Below are 22,578 nucleotides of genomic sequence, written 5' to 3'. Positions count from 1 at the left end.
CCTTTTAGGAAGGAAAAATCTCTGAACATGTGTGTCCTTTTATAGGTTGTTAGATATATTGGCTGCAAGGAAGGATCCAAGTGGTATATCTGGAGATGTTTGGGTACATGAAGTACCTGAGGATTCCTATATACCACATAATACAGGGTATGTGGTACAGGTAAGTATTAGTGATTTTGCCTTTTAGGTTTTCCCTGTTTCTCTATGTGCAAGAGACTGTGCTTATAGTTTTGCATGCTTCCAATTGAAGATGCTCAGTACCAACTTTATTTATACCACCTTTACATAATCTCCTTTAAGATTGAGGTAGGAGTCAAAAGGAGAGGCAGAAAGAACCTGGAATATAGACTTTTAGGCAGTGATATCAATTCTAGTTTTTATATCATTTCCAAAACCATCTACTGTTGTCTTTTTGGCCCTTCATTCACCTCTCTTCTTCTCCTAAAGGATGACTTTAGCAACGCCTCATAGAAAGCATTTTGTAAATGTCTAGAAGTCATCATAATTGTGTGTGCTCCACCAGAGTATGCAAATAGCTTCCCTTGGGCTCTAAAGCTGTCTGTACAGAATTTCTGAAATCCTTAGTGTTGAAACTTTACAATAACTAGACTTTCATTTGGGTTTATTTTATTTATTTATTTTTTTAGTTGTTGATGAATCTTTGTTTCATTTATTTATACGTGGTACTGAGAGTCGAACCCCATGTCTCACACATGCTAGGCGAGCACTCTACACTGAGCCACAACCACAGCCCTGGTTTTATTATTTTCATATTTTAAGTTACATACACAGAAGTGATGGTCTTAGAAAAACTCAGTGTTTCTCAATGAAATCACATTTGCCTTCAGGATGATGTTGTGATGGACACACTGTCCGTGAGAGAAAACTTATGGTTCTCAGCAGCTCTTCGGCTTCCAACAACTATGACAAAACAGGAAAAGAAGGAGAGGATCAACAACATCATTAAAGAGTTAGGTCTGGAGGAAGTGGCAGATTCCAAGGTAATGTGTAAAATCTGATAGAGTCATAACCAGGAAAGAGGAGCTCAGAAGTTTCCTAATGTGTATGGTGTCAAAACTGGCTGCTTTCTGTAGTGATGAGAAAGGTAACTAGTTACATAGTATGAAGAGGGAAATATCTGGATCACAATCTTAACTGTGGTCTAGTCCTGAAGAAGGAGTAGGTCTATGTGGAGAGAGCCCCTCACATGGCTGTTTCCATGGTCCTCCCACGCCCATTGTTCAAGACACAGGTTGTTTGATGTCTTTGCACTGACTTTACTTGTTCTTCTTTTTCCTCTTTTAGCTGCTCTTCTCCAACTCTTCCTCCAGGAAATATTGTTACAGTTTTTTTGAGGTACACTTCTGGATTTCATAAATGAAAAGAATCCAAGTATTCTTTTTTAATTGTTTTTTTTAGTTATATGTAACACTGGATTCATTTTGACATAATTATAAAAGCAGAGAATATAATTTGTTCTGGTTCATTCCCAGGTACTTCCCTTTTTGACTCCTCACCCCTTCCTCTGTTCCTATTCCTCTACTCTACTGATCTGTCTATTTACTTACAGTATTTTTAACATTATTTCTTGTGGGTGTGTGTGTGTATATATATTCTTATATGTACATAAAAATGTTTGGTATAATTCATTCCATTGCCTTTCCTTATCTAATTTTTCCTCCCTTCACTTCATTCCACTTTGTGGACTCCACTGAATTTTTCTATATTTTTATCCCCTCATCCTTTATTCTGAATTAGCTTCCACATATCAGAGAAAATAATCAACCCTTGTCTTTTTGGGGGGTTGGCTTGTTTCACTTAGCACGATATTCTCCAGCTCCATCCATTTACTGGCAAATGACACAAAGTTGTTCTCTTTATAGCTGAGAAATACTCCATTATATATATACTATTTTTTCTTTACCCATTAATTGTTAAAGGGTATCAGTGATTTCCAGGTATTAGCAATTTTGCCTTTTAGGTTTCCCCTGTTTCTGTCTGGGCAAGAGCCTGGGCTTATAGTTTCATTCCATGAAATGGCTATTGTGAATCATCTGCTATAAACATTGCTGTGCATCACAGTAATATGCGGATTTTAATTTTTTTATATGTTACAAAGAGTGAGATAGCTGATATATGGTGGTTCTATTCTTAGTTTGTTTGAGAAATCTCCATACTCCAGAGTGGTTGAACTAATTTGGAGTTCCACCAACAATGTATGACCACACTTTTCCCCCCATATCATTGCCAACATTTATTGTTATGTTTATTCTTGATAATCACCTTTCTGACTAGAATGAGATGAAATCTCCATGTAGTTTTAATATGCATTTCCCCAATTGCTACAGATATTGAACATTTTTTTCATGTATTACTTCTTTTGAGAAGTGTCTATTTAATTCTTTTGTCCATTTAATGATTGGTTCATTTGTTTATTTGGTGTTAAGTTTTTTGAGTTATTTGTATTTTCTGGAAATTAATGCCCTATCTGAGAAGTAGGTAAGAAATGTTTTCTCCCTTTCTGAGGCTCTCTCTTCAAATTCTTAGTTCTTGGCTCTGCAAAAACTTTAAAATCTGATGCCATCCCACTTACCGATGTTGAGTTTATTTTCTGTGCTCTAGGAGTCTTAATAAGAAAGAGGTTTTCTGTGCCAATATGTTGGAGTGTTGGGCCAACATTTTGTTCTAGCAAGTGAAGGGGTTCTAATCTAACACCTAGGTCTTTGATCCACTTTGAATTGAGATCTGTGCAGGGCAAGAGGTAGGATCTAAATTTAATTCTACTCTTTATGGATTTCCAGTCTTCTTGGTGGCATTTGTTGAAGAGATTGTCTTTTTTTCCAATATATGTTTATGGCATCTTTTTCTAGTATGGGATAACTGTATTTCTGTGGCTTTGTCTGTGTCTCTCCTATTCCATTGGTCTTCATGTCTGTTTTTGTTAGAAGTCATATATAAATTATGATAAATTTTATGTTTGTTTGAGCCAGCATAAGGCAGGGAAGCTGCTTTTCTGGGAAGTCCTGGGTGAAATTCCTTGGTTGGAGAAAGCCCAGATCATGCTGGTGCACTGCCTTAGCTCACAGCCATAGGATCAAACACAGCCCTCAGGAGGTGGGCGTAACCACCTAAGTACCAAACAACCTGTTTTCCCCCCACACTTATCCTTTTTTTCCTGATGAAATTATTTACTATGCCCTTTGATCTTTACCACTATACATAAAGTAAGCACAGGTTTTTCTCTTTATTAGGGTAAAACCCCATCAGGTGTGTTCCACCCATCACAGCCACACTTTGAAAATATATATAATTCTTACCTCTTGTTTTTACTTCTTTAATATTACTTTCCTAGCTTTTATTTTCACCTGGTCCACACCTCTCATAGTTACCCACTCCATCCCCATGCAGGTTGTGAGTGAGATGTTTTGGTGCGTGTAACATGCTGTTTTTGTTACTATAGCTCTGAAGTATTATTTAAGGTCCAATATTATGATACCTCCTACTTTGCTTTTCTCTCTCAGTATTTCTTGGGCTATTTTGGGTCTCTTATTTTTCCAAATAAATTTTATAACTGCCTTTTATAATTCTTTGAAGAGTGTCAGTGAAATTTTGATGAGAATTGCAGTGAATATGAACAGTGCTTTTGGTAGAATGGCCATTTTGACAATATTAGTTTTGCTTATCCAAGAACATGGAAGGTCTTTCCATTTTCTTTTTCTTTTTTTTTTTTTTGACATATCATACCTTTGAATCAAATGGGGTATGATTTCTCATTTTTCTGAGATCTTCTTCAATTTCTTTCTTTACTGTTCTGTAATTTTCATTGTAGAGGTTCTTTTTTTTTAAAAGAAAGAGTGAGAGAGAATGAGAGAGAGGTAGAGAGAGAGAGAGAACTTTAATATTTATTTTTTTTTTAGTATTTGGCAGACACAACATCTTTGTCTGTATGTGGTGCTGTGGATCGAACCCGGGCCACACGCATGCCAGGCGAGTGCGCTACCGCTTTAGCCACATCCCCAGGCCCATAGAGGTTCTTTTGTCTCTTTTTTCAGATTGATTTTTGAAGCTATTGTGAATGTGTTGTTTTCCTAATTGCTTTTTTAGCCAATTTATCATTGGATCATAGGAATATGGTTAATTCATGGATGCTGATTTGTATCCTGCTATTTTGCTGAATTCATATATGAACTCTTGAAGTCTTCTGCTAGAGTTATTTGGTCTTCTAAATATAGGATTATGACATCATTAGACAGAGATAATTTGAGCTCTTCTTTCATATTTGCATGTCTTCAATTTCCTTCTCTTGCCTGATTGCTCTGGTTTGAATTTCAAGGTCTATGTTGAATAGGAGTGGGGAAAGAGGGCATGCTTTGTTCCTGTTTATAGAGGAAATGCTTTCAGATTCTCTTCATTTAATATAACGTTTCCTTTGGTTGCTCACATATAACTACAGATAGAAAAAATTATCTCAACATTATAAAAGCTATATGTCAATATCTTTAAGATTTTATAGTTTATTGGAATAGAAATTTTCAAAATAGTTTCTGATGATTCTATAGATTCAGTAGCATATAGGTTGATATTTCCTTTTTCATCTCAAATATTATTTGTGTTTTTCCCCTTTTAATTTAGTTTGGCTAAATATTTATCCTTTCCAAAACCGACTATGTTTCATTGATCTATTGAAAATTTTTTTAATTCGCAATTTTATTGGTTTCTGCTCTCACTTTAATAATGTCCTATCGTCTAATGATTTGGGCATTGGTTTGTTGGTTCTTGTTTTCCTAGGGGCTTGAGATGGAATTTTAGATTATTTATTTGTTACCTTTCTATTCTGTTAATGTATTAGCTCAATGCTATGAACATTCCCTTTTTTTTTTCTACCATAATATCCAAGAAGAACAACTTAGAGGAGGGAAAGGTTATTTTGGCCCATGGTTTCAGATATTTCCTCCATAGTAACTTTCTTTTTTTAATTTTTTTTTATTATTGGTTGTTCAAAACATTACAAAGTTCTTGACATATCATATTTCATATATTAGATTCAAGTGGGTTATGAACTCCCATTTTACCCCAAATACAGATTGCAGAATCACATCGGTTACACATCTACATTTTTACATAATGCCATATTAGTGACTGTTGTATTCTGCTACCTTTCATATCCTCAACTATCCCCCCTCCCTTTCCCTCCCATCATCTCTCTCTACCCCATCTACTATAATTCATTTCTCTCCTTGTTTATTTTCCCATTCCCCTCACAACCTCTTATATGTGATTTTGTATAACAATGAGGGTCTCCTTCCATTTCCATGCAATTTTCTTTTTCTCTCTCTTTCCCTCCCACCTCATGTCTCTGTTTAATGTTAATCTTTTCCTCCTGCTCTTCCTCCCTGCTCTGTTCTTAGTTGCTCTCATTATATCAAAGAAGACATTTGGCATTTGTTTTTTAGTGGTTGGCTAGCTTCACTTAGCATAATCTGCTCTAGTGCCATCCATTTCCCTGCAAATTCCATGATTTTGTCATTCTTAAGTGCTGTATAATACTCCATGGTGTATAAATGCCACATTTTTTATCCATTCATCTATTAAAGGGTATCTGGGTTGGTTCCACAGTCTAGCAATTGTGAATTGTGCTGCTGTGAACATTGATGTGACAGTATCTCTGTAGTATGCTCTTTTAAGGTCTTCAGGGAATAGTCCGTGAAGGGCAATAGCTGGGTCAAATGGTGGTTCCATTCCCAGCTTTTCCAGGAATCTCCATACTGCTTTCCAAATTGGCCGCACCAATTTGCAGTCCCACTAGCAATGTACAAGAGTACCCTTTTCCTCGCATCCTCGCCAGCACTTGTTGTTGTTTGACTTCATAATGGCTGCCAATCTTACTGGAGTGAGATGGTATCTTAGGGTGGTTTTGATTTGCATTTCTCTGACTGCTAGAGATGGTGAGCATTTTTTCATATACTTGTTGATTGATTGTATATCCTCCTCTGAGAAGTGTCTGTTCAGGTCTTTGTACATTCCTTTTAGAGCTGTCTTCATACCGTCACAGAGAATTTAATATATTTTATCACTCTTCTCATTTACTTCTCAAATTTTTAATTTTCCCCCGAGTTATTCTTCTATCCATTCATCTTCAAAATTGTATTATTTTATCTGCTGGTGTTAGAGTGGTTTTTGCTTTTTACCTTATTGTTGATTTCCAATTCATTCTGTTGTTTTATAGTAGAATTCAAAATATTAACTCTATTTTATTGTATTTGCAAAGATTTGGTTTGTGACTGAAAAGGTGGTCTGTTTCAGAAAATTTCCCATGTGCTCTAGTGAGGAAAGTGAATTCAGTCATTGATGGATAAAATATTCTGTTGATGTCTTGTAGGTTCATGTATTAATGATATTTTTTAGTTCTCTACAGAACTAGAATCTTTACTTATCTTATGTTTGGTTGATCTATCCAGTGTTGAAAGAGGAAATTTAAAGTCACTCAGTATCATTGTATTGTGGTCAATTTGATTCTTAATATTGCTAAGGGTTTGTTTCATGTATGTAGATGCTCTGTTGTTTGAGGCATTGATGTTTTCAATCATTATCTTGTTGATATATGATTCCCTTTAGTAATATGAAGTAACTTTGTCTTTTCTGATTAATTTTGTCTTAACATCTACTTTATCTGATATTGAAATAGTTATGATTGATTGTTCATGGTTATACTTTAATGATATAGCTTTTCCCATTCTTTTACCTTATGTCTATGGATATATGTGCCTCTGAGGTGAGTCTCTTGCAGACAACTATTGTTGGGTCTTGTTCTTTAATCTAGTCTGCCAATCTGTCATTTGATTGAAGATTTTAGACTATTTACATTCAATGTTGTTATTGAGAGATGGTTTATAATTCCAAACATTTGATCTATTTCTAATGTTTAAAGCAGACTTGTTTTCCTTTAATTGACTTTTATTTCAGGGACTTCATTCCTATGTTTCTTTTCATTTTCACTCTTCATTTCTTCTTTATGGAAAATTTCATTGAATATGTCTTATAATGCAGGCTTACTAGTTATGAATTTTTTGTTTCTGTTTTTCATGAAATATTTTTATTTCATCTTTAATTCTGAAGCTTAATTATGCTGGGCATAGAAATTCTTGGTTGACACCATTTTCTTTCAGAACCTTGTTTATAGTACTCCAAAATATCCTGGATTTTAGATTCTGACTTGAGAAATCAGTTGAAATCTGTTTTGGTTTAGTTCTAAATGTGACCAGTCCTTTTTTATTGTAGCTTTTACAATTCTATCCTTACTCTATATGATAGACATTTTCATTATAATGTTTCTTGGTGTGAATGTATTGTGATTTTGTATACATGGATTCCTATATGTCTCTTTGATTTGAATTTCTCTCTCATTCCAAAGGGTTGGAAAATTTTCTAATATCATTTCATTGAAAAAATTGTGCATGCCTTTAGCTTATATTTCAGAGCCTTCATCTATCCAAATAAATACTAAATTTGGTGTTTTAGTGATATCTCATATTTTTTGAATTTTCTATTCATTCTTAACATCTTAGCATTGAATTTTCTATTCATTCTTAATATCTTTTCTTTATGCAATTTTTATTAAAGATTATATGTATTGTTTTCAAGACCTAAAGATTTATCTTCAAAGTGATATAATACATTCACGTTGCTTTCCATTGAGCTTTTAGTTGGTTTCTGAGTCTTTCACTTCTTTGGTTCCCTTTTAGAATTTCTTTATTTTTATTGAAGTAATCTTTCACTTTCTGTATTTTTTCTCTGATTTCACTTTTTTACCTTTTTAGGTTATAGAATATTTTATCTTTTAACTTTCCAATTTTTTTCTGACATATTCTTTATGGTAGTGTCTATGGAGTCAGTTGTTGAAATATTAGGGACTTTGGGATGATTTTTTTCTTGATTTTTTTTCATAGAATTTCTATGCCTGCACATCTCTTGGTATAGTTCTCACTTCTTTTTTAAGAGAATGACTACTTGTGAGTTTTTTTTTTTCTTAAGAACCCTGGGATGATTTCCTATTCAGATGCTAATTTTTTTTGTCAATGTGTGACCTCTGCTGATCCTAATATCAGCACCAGTTTCAAGGATGCCACTGAACCCTATTTACTATAACCACTCCAGAGCCAAGGCTTGTATTATTCAACCTTGTAAGAAAGAAAAGCTTGTTGATATTTTTCTCCACAGTTTCCCAAATACATATGTAAACCTTTAAAAGTGTTCTGGAATAGCTCCAATCATAGTTATTAAATTTAGTACAATTACTGTAACCACAAATGAGGGATTGGTGGGGAATTGGGGAATATAGGCCCTAAAGGATTGGAAAAGAGAAAAATTAAGAGAGAGAAAAGATAATTTGCACTAAGGTACAAAGGTAAAATTGATGGATAGTGGGTATGTGAGGTAGTAGCAGATAATGCAAGAGAATGAATCAGGGGTAAGAGGAACAAGTATAAACTAGAGATGTGAAAACAAAGATAAGAAGATTTATTCTTATAATACTTTAAACCATTAGATGAAATACATTCAAATGGATTTAAGGTACAATGTTGGCTATTGGGGTTAAAATACTCATTCATGCTAAAGAGTTATGTAAATGATCATAGTTGATGTTAAAATTATTCATAGTAAACCATGCCAAGGTGAAGGAAAATCTTGTTAAATGTTGGTTCAGATATCAATGGGGCTTGGACAGGTAGCAGATAAACATCTTTTTTTTTGTTTGTTTTTGTTTTTTTTTTTTTTTTGCTGTGGATCTGTCGTGAGTTACTATGTCACAGGAGCCACCTTTCACCCCCTTTTGTTGTTGTTGTTGTTGTTTTTGTTGTTGTTGTTGTTGTTGAATGATTGGGGCTGCTTTTTAAACTGATTTTATCTTTCTAGGAAGACACTTTCTTTTACTCTTACTTAGTTCCAAGCAGGCACTTTAGTGAGTTGCTTGCTTAGATTTCCAGGGGAAATGTACAAAGGTAATTGTTGGCTTCTTAGAATCATATAATCTCATTGATTTAAGTAATTTATTTTTTAGCTCTTTATGATATTTTTACATAACAAAAATGTAGACAATAGTCTGATTAATCAAATGATATGTTGGATAACCTAACAATGAATTACTGCCTCTACAAGGTAGTACTAGTCCCTTCAATGGTCATTTATATCCCTTTTCTCCCACAATAACCTAAGGAAATGAGCACATATCTTACCTTACTGATACCATTATTGAACAAATGGAACAAGGTCTCTATATTATGAGCTGCTACATGTTTATATTTATTAATATGTCCCTAATTATTCCCCAAAGCCTTTTTCTCTGCTTATAATAATTATACAAAATAATATATTTCATTGTGCCATACTTACACATTTATATAATACTTTGATCAGGTACCGAAATGTCTTTTAAAGATCAGTTCTTAATAGAAACCATTCAAGGGTTGTGTGTTTTCTACTTCCTTCCTCCCCTAAATCTTCTTTATCCCCTCCTCACACATTTACTGCCTGCAAATATTGTGCCACTCGCCTTGTGAAATATCCCATGTTCTGGATTTTTCTGATAAGATGAGTGAGCAATTCTTAGGTAAGTTACATATAGAAAAAATCATTTGGGGGAAAATATGAAATTTAAAATATGCTAATATGGTACGTTGGAAATGATATGCTCCTGGCTCCAAGATGACTATCTTCTTTTCAGTCTAGTTGGGATATTTTGTAGATGTGGTGTGTCTGTATGGGATGTTCAGAACACACTAAAAGATCATTGTAAGTAGTTTCTTTTTCTTTTCCTTTTTATTTATTTATTTATTTTTGGTACCAAGGATGCTTAAACACTGAGCCATATCTTCAGCCCTTTTTTTATATTTTATTTAGGGATTGGTTCTCGCTAAGTAGCTTAGGGCCTCATTAAGTTGCTAAGGCTGGCTTTGTACTTGAGAACATCATTCTGAGCCTCCCTAGCCACTGGGATTACAGGCATACTACACTGTGCCAGGCTCTCCTTTATTAAATATATTTCCCTACATCATAGTTTTCTTCTTGGTTTGGTTTGATTTTTTTAGTGTTTTAACTTACTCTCTTAAAATATTTGACTGTCAAGGCATGCTCAGGACTATTAAAAGAATGAGATTCAAATCAGGTGACTACTCTGCACTGAGGCTTAGCTTACACATGGGGTTAGAGAAAAACTTTTTTTCCCCCAGGTGTCATTTATTTCCTGCCCAGAATAATGAGGAAAATGAAGTAAAGTGTCTCTAACAGGAATGGTACTGGTTAATTCACCAAATAGCAGTGACCATGGAAATTCTTGAACATGATAATAATTCGTGTTTTAGGTGGAATCTAAAAGAGAAAGAAAAAAAGACTAGTATAGGAATGGAGCTGATCCTTGATCCTCTCATCTTGTTCCTGGATGAACCCACAACTGGCTTAGATGGGAGAACAGCTAATGATGTCTTTACACTTCTAAAAAGGTAAAAACTATGGCAACATTTTATTTCATTCATTTACTCTTTGATCACTTTTATTTTACTGGTATTTCTGGTGCAGGAGATTCAGAAGTTTTTTTTTTTTTTAAAAAATGTTTCTTCTTCATTAGGAAAATACAGTCAATAAAGTGGTTCCAGAAAGATGAAGCAAGAATATAGGAAAGGAAGGCTATGGTGAAGGCAGGGAGTTTTTTAATTAGAAGGATCAGAAAAGGCCACAATCATGTGACACATATGCTGGGAGAGAATAAGTGAGATGTGCTATAAATCAGAAGAGAGTTCAGGTTAGGAAAGGCAGCCAAGTGGTTCTGAAGCACATCATGACAGATGTGTGGGAAGACCAGCAAGGCCAGAGGGACAGACCCAGAGACTATGAGGAGTGACGTTTGGTGAAATGTCACAATAATACCACAGACTGGAGGCTTAAACACAAAAATTAATTTTCTCATGACTCTGAAGGCAGAAAGTTGAAAAGTGTATGCTGTGGGTTGTTTCTTCATTGGCCACTCATTGGCTGCAGATGGTCACCTTCTCCCTTTGTATGTCTGTGTCTTAATCCACTCCTAACTGGACATAGTCAGATGAGAACCCTCAATGACCTCATTTAAATTTAAAGACCTCTTTGAAAGCACTATGTTCAATGTGGCCAGATTCTTAGGGATAGGGCTTCAACATCTGAGTTTGGGGAGGACACAGTTTAGCCCTTCACAGGTGGATTAGGATGTTAAGTGAAGTTGGGCTGGTGGCAGAGGTCATGTAAGAAGTATGGCTTTTCTTGTCACGAGAGGAAATGGGGAGGTTTTTGAGAGTTTTGGAGCACAGCAATGGCTGTGGGGAAGACTGCAGTTAGGCAAGGATGAGGGAAGATCCAGTGAAGGAGCTGATGAAGGATGATGAAGCATCGACAAGTATGGTCCTGGTGAGCCGACGGTGGATTCTAGATCTCTTTTCAAGGGAACCAACAGGATCAGCTCAGGATTTCCACCTTTGATGGGAGGATAGAGACAATGACTGCTGACATTTGAGGCTTCAAGAAGTGGAAGAATGAAATTAGATAAATCATTTCTTTTTATAAAAGAAGAAAAATGTGAAGGGATGTTTATAGGAAATTTTCCAATAGTTGAGACCTAGACATCATCTTTAAAAATATAGAAACATATTTCAAACTGAAAGGAAATGTCCAAGAATAATACAAATGAAATTCTACTTTTCTCACCTGGATTTCCCTCTGTTACATTTCACTGTATCTGTAGCCCCTCCTTTCCTCTCTGCTACTTCCCATGTAGTTTCTTCTGCCATCATGCCCTTTGACCCCAAATACTTCCTACCAAAAACTCCAATCCAGGAGAACACACCATCATCTTCAATTCCCAGTCAATAAGCCTTTCTTTGCCAGGATCCAATTATGGCTATTCAAATCCTTTGCTAGTATGCAATCAGAGCTAGTGTGTCTGTTTCCTGTCTGTCAGTATCTCTCCAGAAATACACTTTTCCTGTCTTCTTACAATCTGGAGCAATTCGTGGTGTGATCCCCGGCAGGGTCCATCCCAGTGAGTGTTGCATGATGCTCAAGAATGAATGGATGCTGAGTTCTCAGTGCAACACACTTAAGAATGCAACCTGCACAGGTAATGTCAGCCTTTATCATCTAATTGTGGTACACATATATTTATACATAGATATTTATTAAAAAAATATATGCATGAACAGGGATCTATAACTATTGCTGTTTTGTTATTGTGTATACATTGAAAAGCCCATGAATTCATAATAATATTTCTGACTCCAAACTAACACCTCTGTCTTACTTTTAGTCTTTGCTATTTTCATGTTTGTAAGTGACTTCAGACAGGGAGAGTTTGGGCTCCCATTATCTCAAAATATTTACTTACTTGCTTACTGATGTAATTTATTTGTTTATTGGAACCAATCTCCAAGTAGTTCTACTCTCTCCCTTTATCTACCACCTCTAGAAACTCCTCTGCCTCATTGTTTTAAGGTGTCAATCACACTGTCTTCAAGGCTTCCCCTCTCTGTCACAACCTTGCTTCCTCTGATGCTCATATCCCTATGAGCAAGTCTCTATGCTAGAAGAGAGGAAACAGCAAGAAAGGAAGATATTTATGAGTTAGACATCACAAGTTTAAAATGCCATTTGCTCATATAAGTGATGATGCCCAGTCATGGGTCTGGAGTTCAGGTCCCATTACAGAACCCATGTATGATATTTATATTCATAGACATTTTCTTTGTGGTTTGCTCTGCTTAGCACACAGGCATCTTTCCTCATGCAGAGAGCTCTGATCAGTCCTTCTCAAACACTGCTGTGCCAGTTCATCACCTGGGGTCTGGTTGAAATGCAGATCCTGTTTCTGTAGGTCTCAGGAAGGGTTCAAAATTCTTCACAGGAGATTTGAAGAATCACTGACACTAATGCTGTTAGTCCTCAGAGCACACTTTGAGTGTCAGACCTCTCAGGAACCACGTGTCCATCTTCCAGTCCTTTCCCAGCTCCTATTGCCTATTGACTGAATTTCCATCTTTTTCTGAAGTGCTCACCATAGGCCTGTTTTGCCATCTCTCTTAGTTATCTTCTTCACCCAAAACAACACCAACACAAGCAAACACATAAACACTGCCTGTCCTGTTACATGGAACTGCTTCTTACAGTTTTGAGAGTAGACTTGTTCACTTCATACTTTGTTCAGCTTGTTCTTTCACTGCATCTCTTTTCTTAGCTCGCCATCATTGGGAATTTGGATATTCTACATATATCACCTTCAGACGGGGTTATCACTCTCCTTTTTTTTTTTTTAACAAGGAGCCATTAACTACTTCAAATCCACATCAGAATGAAATTATAGATCTTACTACCTATTTCTCCATGAGGCAGAACCCCCTTGGATATAATAGATTTATGAGATACTTATCAAATTATTAAATTGAAGTGATTCTTTTCTCAAAATACTTTAAAAAAATTGGGAAAATGATGTTGGCCTTTGTTTCTTCTAACCTTAAGTTAGACTTTTCCATACTGTACTATTTGTAGTCTCACAGGTCATTAACTAGTTCTTGAAAGTGGGTGTATTCAAGAGATTATCTGAGATACTTGGTAATAATATGGATTCCCTATTCCAACCATCAGAGATTGTGTACCAACTTCCCTGAATTCACTGTCTGGGTAGACTCTAGGAAAATGCATTTTCTCTCAATCTCTACAGACAATTCTAGACTGCTGATGCACCAAACTTTAAGAATATTTAGTCTTTTAATAAAAGCATTGAATTTTATTTTCCTCAACTACCAAGTATGTAATGAGTTGAGATGACAAGTTTGTAAGAGAAAATCAAGTTGAACTGAGAGAAAAAACTCTACTGGCAGAAGTAAGTATTTTACCAAGAAGTGCAAGGTCCAGATGTTTAATGATTCATTATTTCCCTTTTTCACTTAGGATTTCTCAGCAGGGGAGAACAATTATCTTCACCATCCATCAGCCTTGTTATTCCATCTTCAAGCTCTTTGACAGTCTTACCATATTGGCCTCAGGGGAACTAATGTATCACGGTCCTGCTCAGAAGGCTTTGGAGTACTTCCAATTAGCAGGTACCATTAACCTTTTAATGTACTAGATTCGTCATTCACAGACTTCTGGAAGAGCAGAGGAGTCCACAGGAGTGCTACAGGAATGCTCCTTGACCTTGCATAGAATTAACTGGGGTGACTCCACTGTAAAACATCTTTGGTCAGTTCAGCGCCAGAACTTTTCTCATTATGCAGCACTTGCTTATTGTTCACATCTCTCTTCTTCTCCTCTCGAATTTGACTATGCATGGTGTGTGTGCTTGTGTGTGTGTGTTTGTGTGTGTGTGTGTGTGTATGTGTGTGTGTGTATTTCTCATTGGCCTTTATCTGTTCTCCTTCCCAGTTATGGTGACCTTTCCCTGAAAGGTCAATAATTAGAATGTTGGACTCACAGCTACTATTCTGTCAGTTGAAGATTTTGAAAAGTCCCAAAACATTGCCTTTTTTCAATTTGTTCTAATTAGTTGTACATGACAGCAGAATTGCATTTCAAATCATTGTACATGAATGGAGCAAAACTTTTCATTTCTTGGGCTGTACATGATGCAGATTCAAAGTCTTCATTCAATCATACATGTACCTAGGGTAATAATATCTGACTCATTCCATCATCCTTCCTACCCCCCCCCACACCCTTCTCTCATTTCCCACTACCCAATCCAAAGTTCTTCCATTCTTTCCTAACCCCCACGCCTTTATGGATCACCATCTACATCTCAGAGAAAACATTTGGAGTTTTTTTGGGGGGGGATTATTTATTTCACTTAGCATGATATTCTCCAACTCTATCCATTTACTGGAAAATACAATGATTTCATTCTTTAAGTCTGATTAATACTTTATTGTGTATATATACCAAATTTTCTATATTCATTAATCTGATGAAAGGCTACTGGATTGGTTCCATAGTTCTGCTATTGTGAATTGAGCTGCTACAAACATTGATGTGGCTGTGTCACTGTAGTATGCTTATTTTAAGTACTTTGGGTATAAAACAAAGAGTGCAAGAATTGGGTTAAATGCTGGTTCCATTCCCAGTTTTCTAAGGAATCTCCATACTGCTTTCCAGCATGTTGCACTAGTTTGCAATATATAAGTATACCTTTTCCCCCCACATCCTCACCAACACTTATTGTTGTTTGTATTCTTGATAGCTGCCATTCTGGCTGGAGTGAAATAAAATCTTAGAGTTGCTTTGATTTGCATTTCTCTAATTGCTAGAGATCTTGAACATTTTTTCATATATTTGCTGACTTTACTTTTTTCTCCAAAGTGTCTGTTCAGTTCCTTAGTCCATGTATTTATTGGGTTATTTGCCAAAATATTGTCTTTTAGATCATGTAACAGATTGTGGTTTCACAGTACTTCTGATACATAGTCTTGTTCTGCCTTTGTGAGGGTTCATGGAGATACTGCTGCATTTTCTAGTAACATTAGATTGAAGATTTATGTCTTGAATGGTATAAGTGACCATTACTCAATAGAAAGACTGGTCCTGAATCAGACTTAATGGGCCAAAATTTCTGGAATGCCTTGTTCTCTTTATTTCAGATTGAATACTATGATTTCTTTAACAACTTATCTATCTGCTTAAATTTAGAGCTTTTTGGATATGATTGTAGATGCTTCCCCATGACCCCAAATAAAGTTGTAAATAGTCATTCTTCTTTTATTTCTTATATACATTAAAATAGAGGAGTGCATTACATTCATATTTTTTGCATTACAATTCTTAATACACCTTTATACCACAATTTATCATATCTCTGTATATAAGGTATGTTGACACCAAATTCACATCTTCACACATAAATTTTGTATAATGATGACCGTCTCCTTCCACTATCCTTGCTATTCCCATTCTCCCTTTCTTTCTCTCTCACACCTATTCCCTATCTAGAGGTAATTTTCCACTCATGCTCTCTTTCCCTACCCCACTTTGAGTCATCCCCCTTATATCAGAGAAAACATTTCACATTTGTTTTTTGGGGATTGGCTAACTTCACTTAGCATAATCTTCTCTAATTCCATTCATTTCCCTGAAAATGCCATGATATTATTCTTTTTTAGTGCTGAGTAATATTCCATTGTGCATAAATGCTACATTTTTTTAATCCATTCATCCACTGAAGGACATCTAGGTTGGCTCCTCAGTTTAGCTATTGTGAATCATGGTGCTATAAACATTGATGTGGCTGTGTCCCTGTAGTATGCTGTTTTTAGGTCCTTTGGGTATAGTCTGAGAAGAGGAATAGCTGGGTCAAATGGTCATTCCATTCCCAGCTTTCCAAGGAATCTACATACTGCTTTCCATATTGGCTGTACTAATTTGCAGTCCCACCAGCAGTGTATGAGTGTGCCCTTTTCCCCCGCATCCTCGACAACACTTGTTGTTTGTCTTCATAATGGCTGCCATTCTTACTGGGGTGAGATGGTATCTTAGAGTAGTTTTGATTTGTATTTCTCTGATTGCTAGAGATGGTGAGCATTTTTTTGGATATTTGTTGATTGATTGTATATCCTCTTCTGAGAAGTATCTCTTCAGGTCCTGGGCCCATTTGTTGATTGGATTATTTGGGTTTTTTTTTTTTTTTTTGGTGCTTATTTTGTTGAGCTCTTTATATACCCTAGAGATTAGAGCTCTATCTGATGTGTGAGGGGTAAAAATTTGTTCCTAGGATGTAGACTCTCTATTCACCTTATTTCTTTTGCTGAGAAGAAACTTTTTAGTTTGAATCCATTCTATTTGTTTATTTTTGGTTTTAATTCTTGTGCTATAGGAGTCTTATAAAGAAGGTGGGGTCTAAACCCACATGATGAATATTAGGGCCTACTTTTTCTTCTATTAGAAACAGAGTCTCTGGACTAATTCCTAGGTCCTTGATCCATTTTGAGTTAACTTCTGTGCATGGTGAGAGATAGAGATTCAGTTTCATTGTGTTGCGTATGGATTTCCAGTTTTCCCAGCATCATTTGTTGAAGATGCTATCCTTTCTCCAGTGCATGCTTTTGTCACCTTTGTCTAACATAAGATAGTTGTAATTTTGTGGGTTAGTCTCTGTGTCCTCTATTCTGTACCATTGGTCTATGAGCTGCGCCTGTTTTGGTGCCAGTAACATGCTGTTTTTGTTACTGTTGTTCTGTAGTATAGTTTAAGGTGTGGTATAGAAATACCACCTGTTTCACTCTTACAGCTTAGAATTTCTTTAGCTATTCTGGGTCTCTTATTTTTCCAGATGAATTTTATGATTGCTTTTTCCATTTCTATGAGGAATATTATTGGGAGTTTGATCAGAATTGCATTGAATCTGTATAGTGCTTTTGGTCATATAATAATTTTAATAACATTAACTCTGCCTATCCATGAGCAAGGTAGATCTTTCTATCTTCTAAGGTCTTCTTCTATTTCTCTCATTAGGATTCTGTAGTTTTCATTGTATAGATCTTTCTCCTTTTTTGTTGATTCCCAATAATTTTTTTGAGGATATTGTGAATGGGGTAGTTTTCCTCAATTCATTTTCAGAGGATTTGTCACTGATATACAGGAATGCCTTTTATTTATAGGTCTTGATTTTATATCCTGCCACTTTGCTGAATTCATTTACTAGTTCTAGAAGTTTCCTGGTCGAGTTTTTTTTGTGGTCTTCTATGTATAGAATCATATCATCAACAAATAGTGCTACTTTGAGTTCTTCTTTTCCTATAGTTATTCCTTTAATTTATTTCATCTGTCTAATTGCTCTGGCCAGTGTTTCAAGAACTATGTTGAATAGAAGTCATGAGAGAGGGCATCCCTGTCTTGTTCCAGAGTTTAGATGGAATGCCTTTAGTTTTTCTCCATTTAGAATGATGTTGGCTTGAGACTTAGTGTAGATAGCCTTTACAACGTTTAGATAAGTTCCTGTTATCCCTAGTTTTTCTAGTGTTTTGAACATAAAGAGGTGCTGTATTTTGTCAAGTGCTTTTTCTGCATCTATAAAGATGATCATATGGTTTTTATCTTTAAGTCAATTGATGTGATGAATTACATTTATTGATTTCCGTATGTTGAATCATCCTTGCGCCCCTGAGATGTATCCCACTTGATCATGGTGCACGATGTTTTTGATATTTTTTTTATCTGATTTTCCAGAATTTTATTGAGGATTTTTGCATCTATGTTCATTAGAGATATTGGTCTGAAGGTTTTTTCCTTTGAGGTATCTTTGTCTGGTTTTGGAATCAGGGTGATATTGGCCTCAGAGAATAAATTTGGAAGTACTCCCTCTTTTTCTATTTCCTGAAATAGACTGAAGAGTATTGGTATTAGTTCTTCTTTAAAGGTCTTGTAGAACTCGGCTGTATATCCATCTGGTGCTGAGCTTTTCTTGGTTGGCAATATTTTTATGGCTTCTTCTATTTCCTCACTGGATATTGGTCTGTTTAAGTTGTGTATATCTTTCTGACGCAATCTGGGCAGATCACATGACTTTAGGAATTTATCGATGCCTTCACTATCTTCTATTTTTTTTAGAGTATAATGTTTTGAAATAATTTCTAATTATCTTCTGTATTTCTGTAGTGTCTGTTGTGATATTGCCGTTTTCCTCACATATGCTTGTAATTTGGGTTCTCTCTCTTCTTCTCTTCATTAGCATGGCTAAGGGTCTGTCAATCTTATTTTTTTTCAAAGTATAGTCATTAGTTTCATAAAAGGCATATAATTTCTGGTGTAATATAGAAAACAGTGGGTCAGGCATAGGATGTTATGTTAAGGGGGAAGGGAGTGAGGGTATGAGGTTAATCTAACTTAGCACCTTTGGAGGAGAACACTAATGAATAGACAGGGGGCAATTTACAGAAGAATGTATAAATTCAAACTCTTATATATACATTTAGAAAATTACCCAAAGTATAAATAGTAAAAGTTAGGAGGTTGAAAGTGGGATAGAGGGAGGAAGAGAAAAAAAATTAAAAGAAAGAAAGAAAAGAAAAAAAGAGAGAGGGAGAAAGTAAATAAGGAAAAAAAGAGGGGGAGGGGGACATATGCAATGCCTCTATATTATATTATTCTGGTGATTCAGTTCTTAAAGTTGTATTTCATGCAAAGTTCTTGGTTTCACATATGTTGGGGTTGTGAGGACCAGAAAGGGAAGGGTAGAGGAGAATGGATGAGAAGAGAGAGAAAGAAAAAAAAAAGAAAGAAAGAAAAAAATAAACTCTCAGAATTTTGTTTTCTTTTCTTCCAGTAGGTGGCATTGTCTCTTCCAAGCCTGAGTCTCTGCATTCATGGTGGTGGAGGTAGCCAGTGTGAGAGGGCTTGAGCTTCTACCTGGAACCTCCCTGCTCGTAGTCTCTCTGAGTTGGAAACCAGGTGCCTATACAATTGCAGTTCCGTGTTGATAGCTACGCCCCAAAAAACATTGTGAGAAAAAGTTTGAGCCATCACAGCTGGAGGTGGGGGAGTTAGAAACCTGGTACCTGATCAGCCGCAGAACAGCGCTGGTAGCCACACCCACCAATAGATGGCGAATAAGGTTTTGCAAGATGGATTCTGTCTGTTTCCTGCATCAGGTGTTTGGTGAGGTGGGGGGTGCTGGGGTGACCTTGTGCTGTGGCCAGAGCTCAGTCTGCTGACTGCAGAAATGACTCTGCATTCTGCACCACTGCGCAGGTCCAGGTCCACCTCCAATAATCATTCTTTCTTTCTTTTTTTTTTATTGAATATCTGTCACTTAAAAAGAAGAAAAAAAAATAAAACACATGTGCATCTGGGGAGTCCAGGGAAGGTGAACTAAAGAGCCACACCTCAAATTCCATTAAAATCCCAATAACATTCTTCATAGAAGTAGAAAAAGCAATCACAAAATTCATTTGGAAAAATAAGAAAACCAGAATAGCCAAAGCTATTCTTAGCAAGAGAAGTGAAGAGGAGGCATCACAATATCAGAACTTACATTATACTTCAGAGACCTAGTAACAAAAATGGCATGATATTGGCACCAAACAGACATGTAGAGCAATGGTACAGCCTTGAAGACACAGAGACAAACCCACATAAATACAGTCATCTCATACCAGACAAAGGCACCAAAAATATACATTGAAGAAAAATAACTTCCTCAACAAATGGTGCTGCAAAAACTGGAAATCCATATGTTGCAAAAATAAATTAACCCCCTTTCTCTCACTCAGCACAAAACTCAACTCAAAGTGGATCAAGGACATAGGCACTAAAACAGGGGCTCTGAACCAAATAAAAGAAAAAATCAGGCCCAAATCTCTACCATGTCAACATAGGAAATGACTTCATTTATGAGACTCCTAAAGCATAGGAAGTAAATTTAAGAGCCAATAAATGGAATGAAATCTAACTAAAAAGCTTCTTCACAGTAAAGGAAAGAATCAATAATGTGAAGAGAGAGCCTAAAGAATGGGAAATAATCTTTACCACATGCAACTCAGAGCAATTAAACTTCAGGATATATAAAGAACTCAAAAATCTTAAACACCAAAAACACAAATAACCTATTCAATAAATGGGCATAGGAACTGAACAGACACTTTACAGAAGAAGAAATACAATCAGTCAACAAATATATGAAAAAAAAAGTTCAACATCTCTAGCAATTGGAGAAATGCAAATCAGGGCTGCCCTGTGATTTTATCTCATATTAGTCAAAATAGCAATTTTCAAGAACACCAACAAGAATAAATGTTGGTGAGGATGTAGGGGAAAAGGTACACTCATATATTGCTGGTGAGACTGCAAATTGGTGCGTCATGCTGGAAAGCAGTATGGAGATTCCTTAGAAAACTTGGAATAAAACCACCATTTGATGCAGTTATTCTACTTCTTGATTTATACCCAAAGGACTTAAAAATCAGCCTATTACAGTGACACAGCCACATCAATGTTGGTAGCAGCTCTATTTGCAATAGCTAAACTATCAAACCAACCTAGATGCCCTTCAACAGCTTGATGGATAAAGAAAATGTTGTATATATACACAGTGGAGTATTACTTAGCCTTAGAGAAGAATGAAATTACAGCATTTGCCAGTAAATGGCATAAATGCTAAGCCAAATAACTCAAACTCAAAGAAGCAAAGACCAGATATTTTCTCTGATATGCAGATACTAATTTACAATAAGGGCATAGGTGCTTAGGATGAATAGAGGTATTTTGGATTAGACAGAGGGGAGTGAAGAAAGGGAAAGGGTACTGGGGTATAAAGAATAATAGAATGAATTGGGCATTAGCCTTATTTATATATCTGATTACATGTCTGGTACAACTCTACATCGTGTACAACCAGAAAAATGAGAACGTATACTCCATGTATTTGAAGTGTCAAAATGCATTCTACTGTCATGTAAAGCTAAATAGAAGGAATAAAAATAATCAGAGGTCAGACCAAGTTAAGATGCTTGTTTCATAGGAAGTTGAGGTAAGATGTCACGTGTGCTGTGCTGGTAATATTATCTTTATAATGCTGCTCTGGAGATTTTTTGTCTATTTGCAATTATGGCAGCTTGGGAGGTGTCCATTTGAATCTCTGAATTTAGTAGGTTGCAAAGAAATGTGCTGACCTGCCTACTGACATTCCAGCATCCTCTAGGTGAATTCAGAGAGCACAGTGCTCCCAGAAATTTAATATCTTTTTTGGGAGCTACATTTAGATTTTTGAAGAAGTACTGATAAGCAACAGAGCATACTGATAGCTTCCTGGGGCTTGAAGACTTATGAGAGAAAAAGGATAATGTAAAATGTTCTGAAAATACCAAAAATTGTTTGGAATAAGTTGGGTTTTTTTTTTTTTTTGCCTGGGACACAGATAATTGTCGAAATGTTGTGTGATTGAATAAAGAAGAGGAAAGGATAAAATAGTGAGGGCAGAAAAGAGGAGAAAGATGAGGAAAAATTTGTTCAGTCTGTCTTCCCTACCCTCATATCCAATGTCCTCTGCATGTGAGTCTTCTTTATGTTCCAATACTACCAGCTTGAGTTCTTTGGGTGTCTTATTTTGTAGGTTTTCCCTGTAAATTCTATAATAATCCTGCAGAATTGTTCCTGGATATCACCTATGGTGCAATAAAAAGGGATTCAGAAAATTATGAAGGTATGTAAACCTTTCAAATTAAGATAATTCTTCCCAATTAATTTGGCTGAGTTTTAGCAATGTGGTGACTTATTAAAACATGGCTTTGTGAATTTACATGTTATTGTAATGAACAAATAGACTTTGTTGAAAGTGAGTGCTGTGTGTATTTTTATTTAATTTATGAATGAACATATGAATTATTTTTTGTGGGAGTTGTTACACAAATAAGGGGTCTCACAAAAACTTGTGAAATCAGTAGTAATCTGTTGATACTGAGTTAGTAATTTGTGGCCTATTATCCACTTTTATTCTGAAGCTTACAAGACTGAAATGCATTCAATGACAGATGATTCAGAGATAAAAGAATTATCTATTCATTTTTCCAAGTCCACTTTCTACAA

General features: G+C 35.8%; 1 protein-coding gene and 1 pseudogene across 1 annotated transcript in view; one reads left to right on the top strand and one right to left on the bottom strand.

The window, feature by feature from the left end:
• LOC143385791 (broad substrate specificity ATP-binding cassette transporter ABCG2-like) overlaps window positions 1-22,578 on the bottom strand; it is a 564,412-nt pseudogene that overhangs the window by 464,150 nt on the left and 77,684 nt on the right.
• The window catches only part of LOC143385812 (broad substrate specificity ATP-binding cassette transporter ABCG2-like), a 64,392-nt gene that overhangs the window by 10,106 nt on the left and 31,708 nt on the right, over window positions 1-22,578 (top strand). Inside the window, exons 4-9 of the mRNA XM_076841333.2 lie at window positions 46-160; window positions 849-1,001; window positions 3,252-3,267; window positions 3,353-3,428; window positions 10,359-10,496; window positions 13,963-14,114. Of these exons, the coding sequence (XP_076697448.2) occupies window positions 46-160; window positions 849-1,001; window positions 3,252-3,267; window positions 3,353-3,428; window positions 10,359-10,496; window positions 13,963-14,114 (650 nt within the window). The remainder of the gene's footprint in view (window positions 1-45; window positions 161-848; window positions 1,002-3,251; window positions 3,268-3,352; window positions 3,429-10,358; window positions 10,497-13,962; window positions 14,115-22,578) is intronic.

Source organism: Callospermophilus lateralis, assembly GCF_048772815.1.
Source record: "Callospermophilus lateralis isolate mCalLat2 chromosome 8 unlocalized genomic scaffold, mCalLat2.hap1 SUPER_8_unloc_1, whole genome shotgun sequence".
NCBI lineage: Eukaryota > Metazoa > Chordata > Mammalia > Rodentia > Sciuridae > Callospermophilus > Callospermophilus lateralis.
The sequence above is the reverse complement of the archived record's forward strand: the minus strand, read 5'-3'. Positions and strand labels throughout refer to the sequence as shown.